Below are 21390 nucleotides of genomic sequence, written 5' to 3'. Positions count from 1 at the left end.
CAAACACCTAAACATATCTAAGTATACCTGACTTGAAGTATTCTTTAGTTAACTTCAGGCAGGGAAATCTCATTTTATAGGGACAATTGACCATATTACTCACCTTTCATTTTATAGCATTACAATTCACTTTTACAGCTTAGTAAGTTGTACAGTTCCATTACTGCAGACCTTATGCTTTAGGGATTTTAATCTTCACCAATTTAGTTAATACCTTTCCCTGCAATTTTTTCCCAAATGTTTCAACTAATGTACATCAAACCAATAGGGTTTTCTTACTTTGGAAAATCTATTAGCAAAGAAATAATCAGGTTACTGTGCACGATCAAATTTGGTTTTAATTCATTTTTTCTTTAGCAGGTAGTTTTTAATCCCTCCTTCCTTCAAAATGTGGTCTAAATCTTAGCATATAACTGAAGCCAGATTGTAGTTAACCACTCTTTTTTTTTTTTGCAAATAACAGATACTGTCTTTGCCAGTATATAATCACAATATTTACAATTTGACAGATGATAAAACTATCAGCCTTGGAATCTCAAGAGTAATATCTCTCACATTATTTCATCATCCTACTTTAAATACACTCAATTGGAAGTTTTAACTTCCTTTGTAAATCAGAGGTGAACTTGAGATTGACACTTTAGCCTCAGGATTAGACACAAATTATTATCAGGTTTGATATTTAAAGTGCTTTATAATGCTAAGTGCTGGGAAAATAAGGTCTCAAAAGACTAAATTCTATTAATCTAATTTTTATCCCATCCTTGATCTCTAAAATAGAAATACTTCTGCTCTCTTTTCCTCAATAATTTTGAAATGGTGTCTTATATTAAACCACAAAAAGATTTAAAGGAAATTAATAAAGTTATTAATCTCCAAAACGTTTTAAAAGCAATATTTAAAATAATGACTTTACCATACATTACACAATGATGATGAAACATGGACTAAACGTTCATTAGTTATATCTCTTGTATTTGGTGCCAGAAAAAGAGATTTTAGAAGAAATATCATGCAATCGTGTCATTAGAATTTTACCCTATACTCAGCATAAACTTTAAAACTGAACTAAGAATGGAATAGCAGTTCTGCATATGAATATGCAGTATTCATATTTCTGCTTTGATGTTCAGTAATGTGAACATTACTGAAAAAGCAGTTAAAAACATTTTTCTCATTAGCAGTAAGGAATCAAGTATCTGTACCTACTTTGTTTTACTAGAATACAGTCTCACTGCTGAAATAATATTTTAATGTCAATGGAGAAAACACATTGTTTCTCAGGAGACATGCTGAACATGTGCCAATAGACATTGTCTGACACACTAAGGAGAGTTGTGATATATGCCATCAAGTATCAAATTGGATGACAAAAAAAAAAAAAATTCCTTATTCTCATACAAAACAGCATTCAAAAATGAATGTAAAGAGGGAAAAGGAAGGCAAGCAAAACTTATAGAAAAACCACAACGAACACACCATTCTTTTTAAAATGTTTTCAGAACTTCGTCTTAATTTGCAGTTGAAAAAGCCGATGGTCACCAGGAATTTATTTGAAACTGCTCTGTCTAGTTTCCCACTTCTCTTCCTGAATCAAACCAAGAAGAAAAAAAAATAAGCCTTCAAACCGCTGACACACCCAGATGGTGACGTTCAGTTCTCCAGGAAAGAGCTGCATTTATAATGTACTGTGTTCAGATACATATGGTAACAAATGACAGTAGAGAATAGATTTTAGATAAGCTGATGGTGACTTGAAGTTGACCCTTCGAAAAGAAATCATTTTGGATATATGTCAGACTAAAGACAGTTACATTCATACCGATTGCCTTCAGGGAAAAAGGACATGCACAAACATCGCAGGTCAGAGTCTGGCCACTAGAAACCCCTTTTGCACCAGTATGACCAACAAAGTCAGACGTAATTTCTATACAGATCAACAGAGAAAATCTCCCTAGTCCTAGGTAATGGGTCCAAGTCAAAATACTTTCATAACCATTTTTCCCATCACTGCTGAAGTCATCTGTCTAGGACTCTATCTGTGGAAGTATTATCCCTTTATGCTGTGCCAAAACTTGAGGAAATGAGCCCTAATGCAATCCCTCAAACTGGTTCAGGAGGTGTTGGCTACAATGTAGTACACCTGAAATGTTTCTACACTGATGCAGGCAGCATGAGGAAGAAACAAGAGGAGCTGAGGCTTTGGCCCCGTCCCAAAGAGTTGACATCAGTGGTATGTATACATGAAACCTGATGGGATGAGCCCCTGGAAAAATATTTTTGGTGGATGCTGTGATCCATCAGTGCTGGTCGCTTTTTAAACATCACCTCCTTAATGGCACAGGAGCAGACAATTCCCAAATATAAGTCAAGCAGGTGAGGGCAGAAGGCCAACTTGCCTGAACAGGAATCTTCTCTTAGAAATAAGGACAGAAAAGAACATGTATGCCCAGTGGAAGCAAGGTCAGGTGACATGGGAAGAATACAGAGATCGTGCTTGCCACCTTAGGGAGGAAATTCATGCAGCCAAAGCTCAACTGGTCAGAGCTGTGGGGGACAATAAAAAGAGTGCTTTCAAATATATTAATGGCAACAAGCAGTGTAAAAATAACATTGGCCTGTTACAGGATAAGCATGGTCACCTCACAAACAGGGACATGGACAAGGAAGAGGTGTTTAACGCATTCTTTATCTCTGTCTTCAACAGCAATGACAGACCAAGGGGGGGTCTCAGTGCCCTGAGCTGGAGGACCATTACTGTGAGATTGATCAATTCCCAGTCAACCCTTAAAGCTGCTCCAGCTGGTGAAGGGCCTTGAGGAGAAGCTGGCTGAGGTCACTTGGTCAGTTCCGCCCGGAGGAGACCAAGGGGAAACTTTATTGCAGTTATGACTTCCTTGTGAGGGCAAGAGAAGGGGCAGGCAGTGATCTCCTCTCTGTGGTGCCCAGTGACAGGACCTGAGAGAATGGCCTGAAGTTGTGTCAGGGAGGTTTTGGCTGGATATTAGGACAAGGTTCTTCACCCAGAGGGTGGCTGGACACTGGAACAGGCTCCCCAGGGAAGTGGTCACAGCACCAAGCCTGACAGAGTTCAAGAAGCGTTTAGTCAATGCTCTCACACACGTGGTCTTCAATGGGAGCAAAAGAGCTTGAATTTTGATAATATATTTCCTTTCTACAATGCTTATTTCCTGATTTAGAGGGTTCTTGGCCTTTCATTTTTCAGTAGTTCCTTCCCAAACCTAAGCCACTACTTCAGTGGGACCAGAAGTACTGTTGGCAGGTTGCACGGTTTTCTGATCCAAGATTAAAATGCACACATACACACAGCTCTCACAGTTACTAAGTTTTTTTAGATCTGTTCCCTGATCTAGATTACAGTACAGTTCAACAGACAGCAAGTCTGCTCTACAGAGGGGGTGACTGTAACTGTGTGAGAATCACCAGCAGGACAGCCAGAATGTCTCAAGTCAACATTGCTAATAGACTGTTCATAAAGTGAAATCACTGCCTTACTTATTTTCATGCTATGTCAACATTCATAAACCGTGCCCATAGCCTTTTTGGCTGTAGTCTACTCATTTTTAAACAATTAAATTCATTTTAGTGTATCAATGGATATTCTTATTAGCAACTAATTTTTTTTTTTAATTATTTTTTAAATACAAAGTCAGCTCCAAACTCCAAACTAAAATGATTTTCAAATGCACACAAAAGACATACATGTCTAACAAGGTCCCCTGGGGAAGAAATAAAAATTGCAAAAGTCTCTGTGTGAATACATACAGACATGTACAACTGTATACACACAAAGCTAGCAGACATTATACACGTCTGCAGAACATGTTCATAAGCTGCCTTGAAGACAGAAATGATATATAGATTTAGTCCTTCACTGTTAGCAGTGGGAAATAAAGAAATTATTATTTTAATGACAATCTTTTCAAATCAGTTGTATAGCATTTCAGCAGTCAGTAAAATAATGTGGCATATTAGAAAAGGAAATCAGAAAGCATGACAAAAAGGTGCTTAAAACCTAGAAGACGAGGATTAGATTTTTGTAATCTCAAATAACCACTTCTGGGAAAATGGGGTTTAAAAAAAAAAATCTCAGCCCAGGTCTTACCACCTGCAAACCATCTGTTAATTAATTACTAGTTCGTCAAAGATTCTAACACACAAACAAAAACAGATATGACATGCTCTATATGAACTTACTGATGTCTCCTTTCCACTCAGGATATGTGAACATTTGTGTACACTATGTTATTACTTTATGAAAAATTTATTAGGCTCACACACTTCCTATCTGCTAACACATCTGAATGGTTAGAGCAGGAAGAAAGGAGTAACAGGTGTTTTATTAAACTGCTTCTGAGAATACATAGTTCAAATAATTTCACCTTGCCTAATATTTAAATGTAATAATATTTCTTTTCAAATAGTAAAGGTTTGATTAAGAAAATTATTCTTTCAAAATCTTCCAACTGTGAAAAAACATCAAAACACACATAAGGGTATATATATATTTTATTTACTCATATTTTTAAATGTGTGTTTTATCTGGGAAATAAACTATTTCTCCCCCATTTCATTCCATGCCGAAAGTTCTTTCTCCTAAGAAAAGAAATCATTATAAGGTCCATCATCTCCCAGGGCCAATCTTCCAGGCCTGAGCCTCATTTTTCCATTGTCTCACTCAGATAAGATGCATATACATACAAATTATACTCGAAACCAGTGCAGGCACACGTACACACACCACTGAAATAATTCTTTAAGAAATGGAACACTCAGAATTCAGAACTGTAAGAAATTTAAAATTTACAACAGGCTTCATATTGACTACTAAACCTACATAGATTATAATGCATATACCTATAGCACCCCCTGGCCTCCAGAATTAAGGGAGTTGATGCAAAAATTGAGACTCAGTTCTTACAGATAATTCCTCAGCAGCATAATGAGAACACAATGAATTATCACAGGAACTCTGAAAAGTGATTTCTCTGAAGACTGCAGCTCATAATATGCAATTACACAGAATATAAATGGGAATACTTTCTTCGTCCAATCCAAAGCCAGAGATCCTACTACACACAGCTGACTATTCCACTTCCTAATTCCACATAAGGTTGCAATATGAGCATTGGAAAAAACAAATCAGAAATCTGTAGATCCCCCTGATACACACTACTAAATGTCCAGGATAGTAAAAGGAACAATGAAACTGAAAACCTAAAAGCTTTGGCAAGTAAATTCTGTTTCTGATTCAATCACAGTGACACTACAGAAAGCATTGTGCTTTTTTCCATCAGTAAAAGATGTTGCTAAGGGTACCCAGACAAACGAACAGGCAAGAGAATAGAAGGAGGGAAAAAGCCAAGCAAAAATACCTGGAATTTAAAAAATGCACAAAGTGTCTAGAGGGTGTTTTCATCTGAGAAGATTGATACAGAAGCTGTTTTGCAAAGAACTAGAAATCTTTTAAAAAGTAGACAGACTTTTAAAGCCAACAGTAAACTGAGACATAATGTTAAAAGTTTCAAGGATGTGTCTATTAATAGAATAGACATGCCCAGTAATACTCTTACAACAAGGCTTCATATTACTATAGCAATATCAGCATGAAAATTTCAAGAAATATGTCAATATTCATTAATTAATGTCATATCACAGCCATCTGACACTACCCCACCTAAGTATGAAATCACAATGAGAAAGGCTCCTGAGGATCCCACAATTATCAGTAGAATCAGAATTAGAGTGAGTGGACAATGGGTCAAGAGTAGTAGAGAACAAGAGCTATGAACAACCTGTGCATGTGAAAAGGATCCAGGAAAGTTCGTTTCCTACTCCTGTATGTCAGTCAGACCATTTATCTTCTTCCTGAACACTGCTCACTTTCATAAACTATAACCTACCATGACAAGTTTGTCTGAGAGGATTTTCTAATAGGAAATCTCTTCCTTGAAACTTGCCTAGAGAATTACATCTTTTCTAATTGCTAATCATGCCCTTCTTAGACACTTGCTTCTTTTTTTGCAAGCTTCTGACCTTAATGTGTTTTCACCTGCTATCTCAAAGATATTTCTATTATAAAGCTACTATTCATACACAAATTAATAAACCATCACTGTTTATAAGGCTGATTGTCTTTGGATGAGACTGAGCCAGATGTTCTCCTGGAGCTCTCCAACAACTTAAGGGTTGGTTTAATGCTTGTTATTTCCAATTTTTCAGTTGTGGCAGGCTCACTTAGAAGTAAGAAATATATAAAGAATGCATGTGTCTCTTTTGACAGATTTTATAAATACTTCAGATCTTTATATCCAACATTCAGCCATCAGCTATCTTTACAAGAAACAAGCTATTATGGAATTTTTAAAAAGCCATTCAGGTAAAAGATGACACCCTCTTCTCTACCCATACAAGAATAATCTGAAAAAGCTTGTGTGTGCATGAGTGTCTTTATTGTTTCCTAATTCATATGCAGGACAAATTCTATTGAAAGGTGGCAGGGAAGCCCTTTAATAACCTAAAAGAAAAGAACAAACCCAGAAATCTACACGAAATGCCAGTTTGAGAAACACCATAATTTGAGTATAGCAATACTTTTCAGAGAAAAAGCAAAATATAGTTTCAGATCTGAAAGACATTGAGGGGAAAGCAGGGGAGTAAGAGCCTGTCCTGGTCCCAGGAGAGGGTTAATTTTTGCAGTAGCCAGGAGGTGACATGGCTAAGACCCCGAGTTATTCTTTACAACCTCACATCATTTTCCAGGGATGGGGGAAAGGCTCCCTTCTGGGATCAACACAGCATGCAGAGGGAGCAGTGAGGTACTGTCTGTTGTCAGGGGGTTCCATGTGAATCGTTTTCTTATCTCATTGCTGTTTCCAGTAAGTTGTTCTTATCTCAGACCATGATCTTTACCTTTTGTATCCCCAGTTCTCATCTCCAGCCTGCCGCAAGGAAGGGGGAGGCGGAAAATGAGCAAGCAGCACATAGTTTGCAGAGTCTCAGTGGGAGCACTAAATTGGGGAGAACCATCCCCAAACCATGACAGAGACAAGCGCGTCTCTCCAAAATTAACTTATTGATATATGAAATTAGTTTGTGCTAATGGCATCGTCATTAAAGACAAGAATATTTAAATATGCATGTGTCTGTGTGTGTATGCATACACACATATATATGCATGTGTATAGATATATGTAGGTGTATATATATATATACACATGCACACATTACCATATTCATTAAAGAATGAAGCCTAAGTTTTTCACAGTATTTGTTCAGACTCAAAGGAAGCAACTGTTCTCCAAAGGAAAAAAACAAGATACTTCAAAGGTAGTTACAGAAATGCAGCTTTGTGAGTCACCTCTTCCTCACAGATTTTGTGGCAGTTTGAAGTGAGAATAAGCTGCAGAAATTGAAAGCTGTCAAATTTATCTTAATTATGCTTTTGACTTTCATACTCTCTGAAAACACTTTTGCAGCCAAAACCATTTTCAAACGATGAAATTAATCAAAGTTTCCTAAACCATTCTACACTGAGAAAATAGTCAGAGACTTCTTCATCATCTGAAGATGTCAGGCTATGTCTGGCTATGCTTCTCCTCCCTTCTCAAGACAGCATGGGCAAACCTTCCTGCCACTCACAAGAGTTGTGGATGTGATAGAGCTGGTAGCTACAGGATCTAGAAAGAAGTCCCAACAGTCTCTGCGTTCAGCAGACCCTGTCAGCAAGAGGGACAAGGGCTATCCCTAAAGGAATCAGGGAGCAGCACACATGCAGGGAGCTACCACACAGGACAGAAAGTGCAGTCTTGGTCTGAAATGTCACCACCTAAGAAGGTATAGGGAACATGGAGGGACAGTGAAGAAGGTAAGGCCTGAACAAAAGAAGATAGAGAGCAAAAAATAAAACAGATAACAATGAGAAGGAAACAAGCAAGAGGAAAAAAGGTGATGACTGTCAGCCAATAGAAAGTCCACCAGCAAAGGGACTAAAGAGTTTCCCTCTGAACCAGGCATCAAGTGGTAACTGCAACTTTATGTTTCAGGGAAATAGTGTGGAAACACACAACTAACAGTGCTTCATCCTGTGGATTACATCTTGCAGCAACACAGCTGAATGTGCCTTCCAGCCTGAGCCAAACCACAGCACATACCACCAGAGCATCTTTACAGCAGCGCTGGGAACAGTTCATCTCAGCCAATGGTGAATTCTTCCTTCATTTCCCCCTGCTTCCAGGACAAAGAAAGCTCCAAAGACAAGATTACTTCAAGTATTCTTCATAAGCATTTGCTATGTTAACATTGTGCAGAAAGGACAGGCTTGCCAGAAGATGAAGAAATCCTTCACCAAGATGGGAGGGCGTCTTCTTTAACCTTCACATTGCCTTATAAACTGACCCCCAGATCAAACACAAAACATAACACAGACAGGGGAGGTTTCTCTACCTCATTGGCTGACACATCTGGGTCAACTAAGGAAAGAAAGTTGTTTGCTCAAAGATGTACCATCAACAGAATGGAAAACCAACTTGCCTGTTGTAGTTGCCAAGCAATAATGAAGAAAATTGCTGAAACCATCAATCATGTACACCCAGAACAAGTTAATATGCTTCGAAGTTAGAAGGCAACTTAGAGGTGAGTTATTTTGCTATTTCAATTTAACAGTCATTTTAGTATGAACAGACCAGCTCTGTTATGAGGATGGGGGAAAGGAAGGAATAGAAAAGAATGAAGGAATAGAAGCAAAGTAAGTTTCCATCAAGTAGGAAGTAATGTCAATGTTCTCATTTACCAGACAGGGTAAGGTTCGTGGTTTAAACTTCATAAGTGTCAATGATTTTGTCACCATCTATGAACTCAGACAATGCAGAACAGTGGAAGTATTTTGTATTAGCTCTTCATTTCATTCATAGTATTTCTTCATGTCCTCACTGACTGCTTTTTCTAAGATAGCAATATTAGCAGTTCCATGAAGGTAAAGGGAACTGGCTGCAAAATTGTTACAAGTCACTGTATCCGCAGTTTCCTTAATTCCAATACTATAATTCAGAAGTTACATGAGAAACAAAAACAAAGGGGGGGAAAGGGTGTTAATAACTGCATTCCCGATGATTCCAGTGGTACATATATGTTCAATAGAACAGATGCTTTCTCAGGGTAGGTTGTTTTAATACTAATATAGCTAAATGAACACAGTCAAGAATAGTAACCTTGATCCTGTAAATCATTCTTTAGAGCTATTAACTGTGAGTAGAGATGTGAAAGACTGAAAAAGGAGGACAGGGAAATAGAGAAGCCAAGAAAGAAAATTGCATGAGAGTTGTGGGATGTGTAGACAAGGTAAGGAAACAATATAAAAAGAAGAATGAGTGATAAGAAAGTGAAACACAAGATAAAAGCAGTCATAAAAAAGGAAGGCAGCAGAAACTAGGGCACAGATCCAGAAAAGCTCTTATGTTCTTAATGTTAAGTATGTTATTAAATATATAAAGCCCACTACAAATATAGTGATATATGTTAAAAGATGGGAATTTACAATCAAGGAAAGAAAAGTAACAGATCAAAGAACAATAATATCCAAAGGAAGAATAAAAGAGTTCAACAGAAGACTAGAGCAAAACTAAATATGGAGTGTGAGCCATCCTTGTCACAGGGCACTTTCTTCTGAATTTTCAGTGCTAACGGATTTTTGGATACCCTAAAAATCTTAAACAGTAGTTTCTCAAATCAAAAATTGCTGGAGCCAGCTTGGGGAAATTACATATCATTTGACAAAAGAAGAAGAGATAATAATTTAACAGAAAAAGTTTACAATCACAGGGATGCCACTGATAACAACTAGACTGAAAGAAGTTGTAATTGCTTCAAGACTAAACCATACATATACATGTATACACACACACAGACAATATCCCTTTCTCATTTTAAAGAAACAGTTTCACAGGCATGAAAGCAATAAGGATTAAAATCAATTGAAAGCAAATGTTTGCCTAGAGAATATAAATGGTATTTGAAAATTTTTTAATCATACTTTACTGGTTCTTTGGAAAAGCTATAATTCACAAAAATATCACCGTTGAAAAAATAAAAAGGAAAAGTAAAATTTGGTTCACCTTTGCTTTAAAAGATGAACAAGTGAAAAATTATAAATTTAGTAATAGTTTGGGATAATAAAATTTTGGATACTCAAACGATAATGGCAAGATTAAACACGCACAGAGAATATATTCATAGAGTGAAAACAAATATAAAGGCAGCATTTCAGGAATTCTAGAAAATTAATAACTAATCTAAATAATAATTAATAACTAAAACAAAGGGACACAAAAATAAGGCAGTAGTTCAGGCAAGGAAGGTTGTTTTCTAAAACATTTAGGAAAAAAAAGAAATCCTAATATTGACACCAGACAATTCTTAAAATGAAACTAGTATTCTCAATAACAGTAATGCAAAAAAAAACCACAGCAGCATTCAGTAAGTCTGTTCTGGCTCAGAAAAATCAAGGTTTTAATTTAGAAGTAGAGACTAATAGAATAATATCAACCAATAGCATTATATATTATATATAAGTTTACATTGATTCTTCTTAAATTCACCGAATAAATCTTAATTCAAGATGCTTGGCTGATAAGAACAATAGCATTGTGTAATATATTTTTCCTACTGTAAGGAATGTGATACAACATTCCAACAATTTGGTAAAACAAATCAAATTGCCGTCTAATAAAATTAAACTGTTTAATAGACTTTAAAAAATGCAATGATGAATGGAGAAGAATGTAAGAATAATAGCATTGCTAACCAGATGTGCAGAAAAAATATAGTACTTGGAATAATAAATACAAAAATACTGCTTTTAATCAAGGGATACAACATGGAATGTTTCATAACCTTCCTTTAGGAAAGCAATATAATTTCCATTACAGCTAAATATAAAAGCATGTGTGGGAGGTGGGGAGGGGGAAGGCATGGGATACCAGCCATTTGCTAGGCATACTACTCTGTCCTGAGGAGAAGTGACTCAAAAAGATTTTCAGCACTAGCAGACAGCCAAACAGGAGCTGTCAATTTTACCCTGTGCCCATAGAGTTTGATAATCCCAGTTCAGTAGGGAGAAACACAACAGCAAGTAGAGTCACCTTTGCCTCTGTTTGTCCCTGACACACCACCTACTGGGAATACACACATAAAGACTAGAAATGAACAGCCCTTTTTAACAGCACAGATAATTTCCCATCAGACACCTATGCCATGCTGATATCAAACCGATATCAAGTAATGAAGCAGAGTTGCTCTCCTCAACCAGCTATATTTCAAAAACTTTTGGAGAGCTCCTACAGGTTGTGCTACAAAACAAGTCAGCAAGGGTGGTCAAAGCAGGTCTTTTCAGACACACAAGCTCTAGAAACAGGACTGTGCTCATTCTGTGGGAATTATCTGTCAGGCAAACTCTGCAGCAAAGACCTGTCTCCCAAGGTCTGTCTCATGAAGCCCCACAGCATCCAGATGCCAAGAGCAGAGACAAGAGGAGAACATGATGGACGGCAAGACACAGTGATGTGAGAAACCTAAGCAGCACTGCCACTCAGAGCTTCCTACCACTGCTGAGGCATTTCCAGCGTCCTCTTCTTCTTGCTTCATGTAAGTGCAAGAAGGTGGTGACTTTATTTTAACGACATGTTCTTCAAATGTGCAGAATCCCCATCCCAACATACCAAATTCAGTCACCACATCAATGAGAAAGATACTGTCAGATTGGAGGAGATCAGAAAGTAAAATATCTAAGCTAGTCTAGTAACTTGCCGTAACAAGATCAGAAAGTAAAATATCTAAGCTAGTCTAGTAACAATTGATAGTCACGAGGACAAGTTAGCTGACATGTTTCAGAATGCAACATACTAAAAAGAAAATAGCACAGGAGATGCATGATACAGCACAATTTAAGAAGAGATTTAGAATTAATAGCAGGAAACAAAATGTAGCTGTCAGAAAACATCCTTACCAGCAGTAGATATTCAGCTGCATTATACTATTTTGAGGGGAGGAAAGGGGAGGAAGAAGAAAGACTCACTGATGGTACTCTTAAAAAAAGCTAGAAAATTCAAACATATCTGCCCTGAGCAGAACACAGAAGGGAACACCCAGTACACTTTCACTATTCCTGATTTTTCCAACTATGCTGTAGCTGGTGACTGGTGATACAGAATATATATTTGCCAAATATATATTTGCCAGAGATGAGACAAACTATGTCAGCAGACAGAAAATGGTCCCAACACAATCAAGTAAATATCAAAGTTGTGTATGATTGCAAAACAAAAGCTTTAGACACTATTAAATGCCTCAGAGAGCAGACAAACACATAACCCACAAGATAAGCAAATACTAATTTGACAGGGCCTCATGATCTGGAATTTTGCTACCAAAGAGCCAGTTTTTAATAGCAGTCATAAAGCCCTTAAATTACGCATTTATGCAGGAGAAAGCAAAGCCTAAAAATCCCTTAAAATACTGCTTGATTGGAAAAAATAGGAAATTGCAACAAAGGAACTTCCAAGCAGACAAACAGAAGGACAAAATATTTCTAGTTAGTACACAGAATATATTGAGTGATGCAGAGCAAACATAAGGAAAACCAAAACAGCTAACTACCAATGTAAGACATTATTTGAAGCAGCCCTTCAAAAAAACCCCTGAAGCTGCTGTCTTGAGGACAATAAAAGACAAAATAAAACTCTGGCAGACTGAATGTAAAAATGCAATAAGCCAAGCCAAAAAAGGTTTGACAAATAACTTGCAAGGGTTTTTTTTCATGTTAGGGTAGTAAGAGTGAGGGCCAACTGCAATGAGTTGGAAAAAGATTTCACAACATAAAATATGGGATGAAACGGCAGCTGGAATCCAATAAAGATCTGAAGGTTAAAGAGTATATTAAACAGATGATGACTAAAAATTCAACTCATTTAGACTAAAAAGCACCAAAGATCAGAGGAAAGCTGATTACTCCCTGTAAGTAAGTTAGGCATAAATGTATTTCAAGGTATTTAGGACAAAGAAAGAAAGCTGGCACCGCAAATAAATTTACTATGGAAATCACAAGCTTCTCAGCTGACAGAACAGTGAAGGTCTAGATCAGCCTGTCCATGAGAGGAAAAACAGCCTAACTGAGCTTTAAGATAAATGTGGATAAGCACCGTGAACAAATTACATGATCTGGTTGCTATGACAGCTCAGTACTGGGATAGCCATCCAATTTAAGCTGGATTCAACAAATGAGACTAAAGCAAAAATTTACCAGCATGAATCAGATACACTCTGAGTTGTGTCTATGCAGAAGCAAGTCATAGTGCCTTACCTTATGCTTCTACCTATGCAGAAATAAGTTTCTGCTTAAATGCAGAATGTTTCTGCTCCTCTTTAGGTCAAGAGTGATGAAGTGCTTTGTGTGCAAGAAGCTTTGGAGTTACATGCATTAGACTTCAATCACTAGAGAGATAATGAGTTTTAAAGAGTGTTCTTAAGAGAAGGAATGTTCCACTTATATCCAAAATATCTGTTTTTGCCTTTATGTTTCTGTAAGTGCATAGGTAGCTCTTTAAAGCCTGAAGGTCCTGTCTTTCATAAGGAGTTATTTCTCTTGTTAGAGCAGATCTACTGCGGAGACAAATTAGTGACATTAGTTACAATAGGGAAGGAAATTGGTTAATAAGAATAATCTGTGTCTATGCTACTGGTTTTGTTCATAGTAGTAGTGAGGTTTTAAAGTGATTACCTTCATTGGCTTGGATTACAGAGCAGCTGGGATGCGCAAAAAAACAAATTCCATTTGGGGTAAACTAAACCGAAAGCTCCAAAAAGTGTACCAAACACAGACTGACTCCTCACAGGGACACAAGACTGGTTCTTCAGGCAGTCTCGAGGAATATGTCTAGCATTATTGCCAACCAAGACACCAGGCCCCACTGTCTCATCACAACTTTGCCACACATTCACGTGCATGGACACCAGTGTCTGGAAACCCACCAGGAAGGCCATGCCAGGAGAGCAGCACAAAATAGGCATGGTTCTATCCCAATCCAGATATCCAGGTGGGAGGACCTAAACTGGCTGAGTTTTTACTAGAACTGTGGCAACAGTTTGGGTTGAAGGGTTGGTAACACCAAAGCAGCTGATACAGATTCAATTCAAAAAGTATACATTTCCCAAGAACAAATATTTTACCTTGAACATAATGAGTTGTACAATGTTTTGTCTAGTTTTCAATCCTTTAAGTTACCAAAGATCAAATTTGCTGAACAGTTTGTCTTACTTGCCTCAGTTTAATCCCTGAGGGAAAAAAGATTAGTTGCTTGTGCCTAGTTCTTGTTTAAAAAAAGAAAAAATATCATAATTGACTTGACATCTAGTTCATGAAGCTTCTTGAGTTTCTCTTGATTCAGCTTTCTCTAGCTTTCTCTCTTTTATTTGTAAAGGTATTTCTACCAGTGCATCCTTTATGTTGCTAGCTTTCAAGAGAAAAGAAATAAAGGAAGAAAAAAAAAAATCAATATTGTAAGACAATTTTTTGTCAAAAGTCCAAAAGGAATTATGAAAGTAATCTTCTGTTATGTCAACCTCCCTTTTTCTCTAAATTTACTTCCCCAGTGTTTGCAATGGGCACTTTGCATACAAACTCTGCCAGGGAGAAACAGCAAACACTTTATTAAGAAAAAGACTACCCCACAAAAAATGAGGTGTTAAGGAAATAATTATGAATTTCCACGATGCATGTAATGACAAAATTTCACTCAATTGGCGCCCTTGAAGCCCTCCTGCTTTGAAGTCTGCACATGCATATGCAAGAGCAAGCTCTTGTGTGTCTAGGGGTGGCGGACCAGGCATTGGCATGTTTTGTCTCAAACGTGACATGGTTAAGACAAGGAGATCAGAGGAGAGTTTCCTGCAGAGGTGGGGCAGCACGGTGCTGAGCCAGCTTCCTGCTCACCTTGGCACTGGTGCTCAGTCCTTTTGACTCACTTCCTGGTGGAGGGCTGAAAGGGCGGGCTAGGCATGCGCCAACAAAACAGTGGGAAAAATCCATTTGACGCTGAGAAGCATGCACAGTTTAACAATACACAGAAGGGGATCCGGTCCCCTCACTCTCTTTTTCCTCTTTCTTTCACATACATTGTTTTCCCCTGCTCCGGACTATACGTGCAGCAGACCAACACAAAATCTAAGGACTGCTGATACTCTTTGTTCTCTTCTTTTTCTCTCATTATCTCTCTCCTCCCCTGCTTTGCCATGGGCAAAGCATGGCTATTATATTCTACTCAGTACTGAAGTTTGTTGTGGGAGCAGGAAGCTTGTGGAAGGGTGTTGCAGCTTTTTAGCCAACACCTTTGAGTAGTGGTGTTGTGACTTGCTAACCAGCATTTAGTTATGTGTTGTGGCTTGTTAACCAGCACCTTTGAGAAGTTTGTTGTGGGAGCTGAGAACTTAGTGAAGTGTACTGTACAAAATCTAAGGGTTTCTAAGCCATCATTTTTGAGGAAGTGGACTATTAGAATTTAAGGGCTTCTTACCCAACACCTTTTGAGTCAAAGCAGTGGGCTGGTTGCCAGTTAAGGCAACTACAATAAAGCCTGACACATGGCCCAGAGTCTTGTTTAGCCTGACGAGAAGTTACAACAAGCATCATGCCCCCGAGCAGTGGTCACAGCACTGGTACACCAGCATGCACAGAAACACCATCGGAAGGCTGTCCTGCTTGGTGCAAAGCAGCTGTTAGCTGGATAGAGCAACACATATCACAGGACTATAAACAAATCCACAAGAATTGCCCAGTTTAAATTACATAAAGTTCAGGTTGACAAAGCAGAACAATCAGACTGGCTGGGACAAAAATATTATCACTTATTTCGCTTGTGAAATGCACACAGCTTTCTAATGAGCATATGAAATTAAGAGTTCAGGGTTGCTTTTACATCCAAATGTGTCCAAGCAAGATATCGGTGCCTGTATAGAAAGTGCCCTTCAGACAAAGCCAGAGGAAGACAATACAAGCAGAAATTGAATGATTTCTTGGGACAGAGGGAACACAGCCTGGCAACAGTTGTAGGTACATGTGCCTCAGCACAGTCTGAGATTAATGGTATTTTGGAATGAATAAGCAGGCTGTCAATTTATAGCCATATAGCAATGTGAGCCCACAAATACCATTCAAGTCCATTACCTCAAAATTGATGAAGCCAATAAAATGAGCAGTAAAATTCTTCCTACTGTATAATTGCAAAACAAAATCTCAATGATTTTATTTGTGAAGACACAACCAGTTTATCTCCACTTGAAGAATGTAGAAGGCAAAACTATAGACAGTTACACTGAAGTTATCTAGCAAGCTGCAAAGGATGAAGTCTAAAGAAGATTTTCATTTTCTGTTGGTTTGGATTTCAAACCAAGTGATTTGACAAAATTGCCAAAATTCATATCTGACCAATTTTGGCTTTATGGTGTTTATATTTAGCTGCCACAGATGATATACAGATTGAATCAACAGTTATGATAATCCCCAAGGCATCTTGGCAGATCTAACCTGTAATTGCTGTGCTATTGGAAGCCATAAAAATTGTCAATGAAAGCTATTTAGAACTGAACAGATACAAAATTAGTGTCTCTATACAGAACTGCAATTGGACTCTTTCAAAAATAAAATATTGGAAATATAAACACATAATTCCAGCCTTGTTTCATTGCAGGTAATTCTCCTTTAACTATTCAATTTTTTAAAATAATCAAACACAAGACAAATGGTATTTTTAGTACTTGAAGTACTTTGTAATAAAACTATTATTTTTATTTGAGCATTAATAAAAATATAGAAAAATGCCACCAAAAAAGATATTTTCAAAATCAAATACTATTTCCACTTTGAAAACTAACCAACTTTTACCATTTAGATTTTAGAACATACTTAAATGACAAGATTCTGTTCTTTTGTCTGCAGTATGCAATTGTAACCGAAATTATTAAAAAAGAAAAAAAGCAAATATCAACAACCCAAATTATAGGTCAGGGAAATTATAAATAAATTTACTTTTAGTGTGCAATATAGAAAAGGGCTTTTTACAGACCAAAGAAATCTGCAAACACAAATGCCAGCTACTATATATATATATAGAGATATATCTATATCTTGCAGATCTAGGAAATTTTTCAATACCAAGTAATTATTTAAAAATCTTTTCCTCCAGATTTATCTTCTTTCTCAGACTAGTTTGCAACCATCAACTGAATGCTGGCAGACTGAGCTGCTGCAGGCTCCTTGGAATGTGGGGTTTTGTACTCTAAAATTAATAAAAAGGAGTATTTCACCCTTGACCATATCCATCTGCAAGAAAGTATTGCACAAATTTATTTCCCATTTATCTATACCATTATTCTCCAAAAATGAAGAAAGATAAAAGAGAATAATATGTTAAGAAAATAAATGGTCATATTTTTATAATTTGTGTTCAGGAAAAAAAAAATACTGTTTAAATTCCAATTACACTATTTAGCCAGAAATGGAAATAGGCATCTGAATCATTGAGTGTAATCCTGCTACCAAACCTTCACCTCCTGTAGCCAACTCCCCGAGCCTGTTGTAAACAGCGACATGTCCTAGCCTACCCCTCTGATAGGAGGCTGAACCCATCTACTTTTCCAGCTCCAGTCTGAATTTATTCACAGTCACACCTGTTTGGATTTATGTTGGCAATTGCTTTCAGGACAGGTGTTCCAAATCTCATCAAGATAAATAGTCTTTAAGCAAAATCATCACCTATAGCATTATGGCAAAAAGAGATTTAAAATAATCTTTCTGAAACACAAGTTAAGCTATTAGGTTTTGCCATTTTTATTTAAAGTTATATCCCTATGTTAATGTGAAAGGTATTATTGAACTCTCTACACTTTCCATGTGCATTTTATGTTGCTTTCTAAAGATAAAAAAAAATTAAAATTTTGTTTTGTCTTTTCTCTACTTTTGTACTTTCAATTCCTACCCAGAGATCTCATGTTCTCTTGTACCATTCGTCAGGTCTCTAGGGTACAGCTCTGCATGCAGTGTATGGGACTGGGGCTTAATATTTTACATTAGCCTCCAAGGGATCCCATGAGATCTGCTTCTTCCTCCCCTCCTTCCACAAACCCTGGCACAGCCTGTGCAATCTCCTACACCCCCTCCTCAGCTTCTGGAAATTCCACAGTGAGATTCAAGCAGAGCAGCAAGATGGGTGTAAGAACTCAACCCATGTTGGCCCCGTCTCTTTAGTTTCTGCTTACACTTTTCCCACAGTACTGCCATTAATTTTACTCTTTTCAGCAGTGTCTCCTCCTACCACTCTGCTACACTGTGGTGCCTGAGGAGACAGCAGACAAAAGACATGGGATTAGAGACTGCTGCCTGAAGTAACTTGGAGTAGCTTGGAGTGCCATCCCTTGCTGGGCAGTGACATTTCAGGCGGGGTGTACTGGGCAATGCCAGCAAGGCAATCATGGCCATCACTCCAAATGAAAGATTAATGACTGAACTGAGGCAGCAAAATGGCAAGGTCTAAAATATGAGAGTGACAGGCTAAGACTAAAGTCTATACATGACTTCTGATCTCTCCCCAGAGTAGCAGTACTGTCTGCAGCTCCAAATGGCGGAGGGTAATTCTGAGACTAACAGGATCGCTGCGGCTTGGAAAGACCTCAGAGTCCCTGTCACGCAGAACAACCCCCTGCTCAAGCAGTCACCCACAGCAGGTTACTCAGGGTCGGGGCGGCGCCCGTTTGGGAATATCTCAGGATAGAGACTCCACAGCCTCTCTGGGAAACCGATGCAACTGACTGTCCTTGTAGACAAGCTTTTTACTGTCCACAACCCCCCTTTTTTATTTTTTTAGTATGTTCTTAAGTTCCTTTTCAGAAACAAAGACAACCGATGAGCATGTATGAAGTAAATAAATCAGAGTAGGAGAAAAAAAAGAAAAAGAAAAGAAGTGATAACAGAGATCTTCTCATTTAACTCATTATATTTTACCTATTGCAATTTCTCTGGTTACCACAAGATTGGCGCAATTTTTAGGCTGGAGAGTTGTGTTCACAAGCCCAAGCATTACGTTGTGGGAAGCAACAGGGAATCCAGCTCTGAGCTGCAATCTCAAAATTCCCGTTATTTGCACACCGGTACTATGCAAACTCATGAAGCGAAGGCAAATAAGCAACACTGGATTAGAACTTGGTTTATAATCTAATGGACAAATGTTTTTCCTTAAATCAGAATAAACGATCTTCAGTCCTGCACATGCTTCACTTTTTCATCAAAACCAGCAACACAAACCTTTAAACTAAAGTCCTGTAAGATTGGCTCCTAAATTTCATCTAGTTTGCACAATGAGTATGGCTTTTTCTATTTGTTTTCAGTTTCTGGGTCAGGTATTTATACCTAGATGCTGTTGCACTTCCAACACTGCAACAATTCAACCAACACAGAATTACGAACATTTTTTTCCAGTGCCTATGATAATGAGAACTGATCTGAAAACCTAACGTGCTCTTTCTACTTCAATGTAACCATTAAGTGAAATTTCTCTGTTCAAAATTAATTTGGGGAAGGGGGAAAGAGAAAAAAGTCTTCCAACAGTCCTTCATTTAATACCTGGTCATTAGAGTATAGATCAGAAACACAAAGGAAATACAGAAATGTGAAATGTGCAGTAATGGCATCTGCACCTCCAAGTGATGTGATCTGAGGTCCAGGCTATAGGCCATGAAGGGAAATAGAAAGATTCCAGCTTACTTCACTACGCTTTTCTCCAAACACTCATTCTCAAACTTTTATATGATATCAAGGCATATTACTTAGGGACCCAAGTTTAAAATAAGCTCAGCAATACTTAAACAGTAACTCCAAAACTTAAAAGTAAACTCCAAAGAAAGCTCGTGTAATTTGGAAGAAAGAAAAATAAAAGAAAAACAAATTAAATCAAAACAAAAGCCCAAACCCCCAAAATAGAAAATAAGTAAAACATATATATATATATATATATATATATATATATATATATATGTCCAGCTATCGGGGAGAATGATTTTTGGAAAATCATATTTATTAATGCAAAAAAATGCCACTAGATAAAATCATTATTCAGTAATTACCGGGTAAATTTTACCGAGTTCAGAGCCTGTGTTAAAAAACAGAAAGATCAGACTCTTCCTTTGTACCCATATGTCATTGGGAAGCACCCCAATGACAAATCTCACTAAATACATGGTTTCAAGATCATATGCTATAAGTATTGCTCAGCATCAGCGGAGATCGAAATATAGTATTTCACTTCATTCATATCAGAAAAACTATACACTGCCTTGGGTGCATGACTGCCCTTAAATTCAAGTAAGTCCTTTCCCCATTTATGTCTCAGCCACTTGGTAAAGGCACCAGCATGTGATATCAGATTATTTTATTTACTATTGTCCTTCTACCTACATGAAGGATTTTGACTGAGGGGCTGGGTGTCAGGACGGGGGGGTCACATCGTTCTTTCGCAACTGCAGCACAGGATTTATGGCACCATCTATAGCACACATTAAACAAAGTACTGCTACACCTGAAATATTCACCTTAAAACATACTTTAGGCAGCTTTTGCAATGCCTTTGGCTTGTTTTCTGTTGCTTTTTTAGGCTTCTCAGCGACACTGCAGGACACAGGAAAAAAGGAACATAGTAAGAAAAGTAACATTTGAAAGAGTAAAAAATAAAGCCAAAGCAAAACATCCAACTTCCAAGCATTTCCATAGGTATAACTGGGTGTGCCCAGCAAAGGTTCAGGGTAAAAGCAGCCTTTAAAATTGAGTGTGAGGGACAGAAACTGCAAAAACTAGAAGTTTTTTTCTGACTTACATTGCTCCCAGCAGGCTGTTGCCATTCCCTCTGCGGGGCTCTCACTGGCCAGGAGGATCACATGACACTGGGAACCAAAATAGAAAAGTCTCGGGAGCAAGGAAGCTGAACCAGAAACACATTTTCAAGAAAAGACGAATCGTGGGCATGATAACACGCCCATATGAGCAGAAGGTGTTAAATTTAGAAGGCAACCTATGCTGTGCTGAAAAATGGGTAATGCCTTGAACTTTGCAATCTGGCATTGGCTACCTTTTCAATATACGGGAAAGGTTCATAAATCTCAGCCTGTGTTGGTATGTAACTAAACCTACTAACTGCTCTAGTAAACCACCAGACTTTAAAAGAAAATAAGATCTATCAAAATTTAAAATAAATCTATTGAAGTTTAAAAATAGCCTCCCACCGTTGGAACCATTTTCATTTTCAGGCTAAGGTTTCCAGTAGTTTGTTTGTAGAG

At 37.7% G+C, this 21390-nt stretch overlaps 1 protein-coding gene across 1 annotated transcript in view; it reads right to left on the bottom strand.

Annotated features, from left to right (window-relative positions):
• The window catches only part of ESR1 (estrogen receptor 1), a 162985-nt gene extending 141998 nt beyond the window's left edge, over window positions 1-20987 (bottom strand). The window contains 1 exon segment of the mRNA XM_032101883.1: window positions 20931-20987. Within this exon segment, the coding sequence (XP_031957774.1) occupies window positions 20931-20955 (25 nt within the window). The 5' untranslated portion in view covers window positions 20956-20987.
• Between the last annotated feature and the right edge of the window lie 403 nt (window positions 20988-21390).

This window comes from Corvus moneduloides, chromosome 3 (genome assembly GCF_009650955.1).
Source record: "Corvus moneduloides isolate bCorMon1 chromosome 3, bCorMon1.pri, whole genome shotgun sequence".
In the NCBI taxonomy this organism is placed as follows: domain Eukaryota; kingdom Metazoa; phylum Chordata; class Aves; order Passeriformes; family Corvidae; genus Corvus; species Corvus moneduloides.
This window is presented reverse-complemented; position numbering and strand designations above follow the sequence as displayed.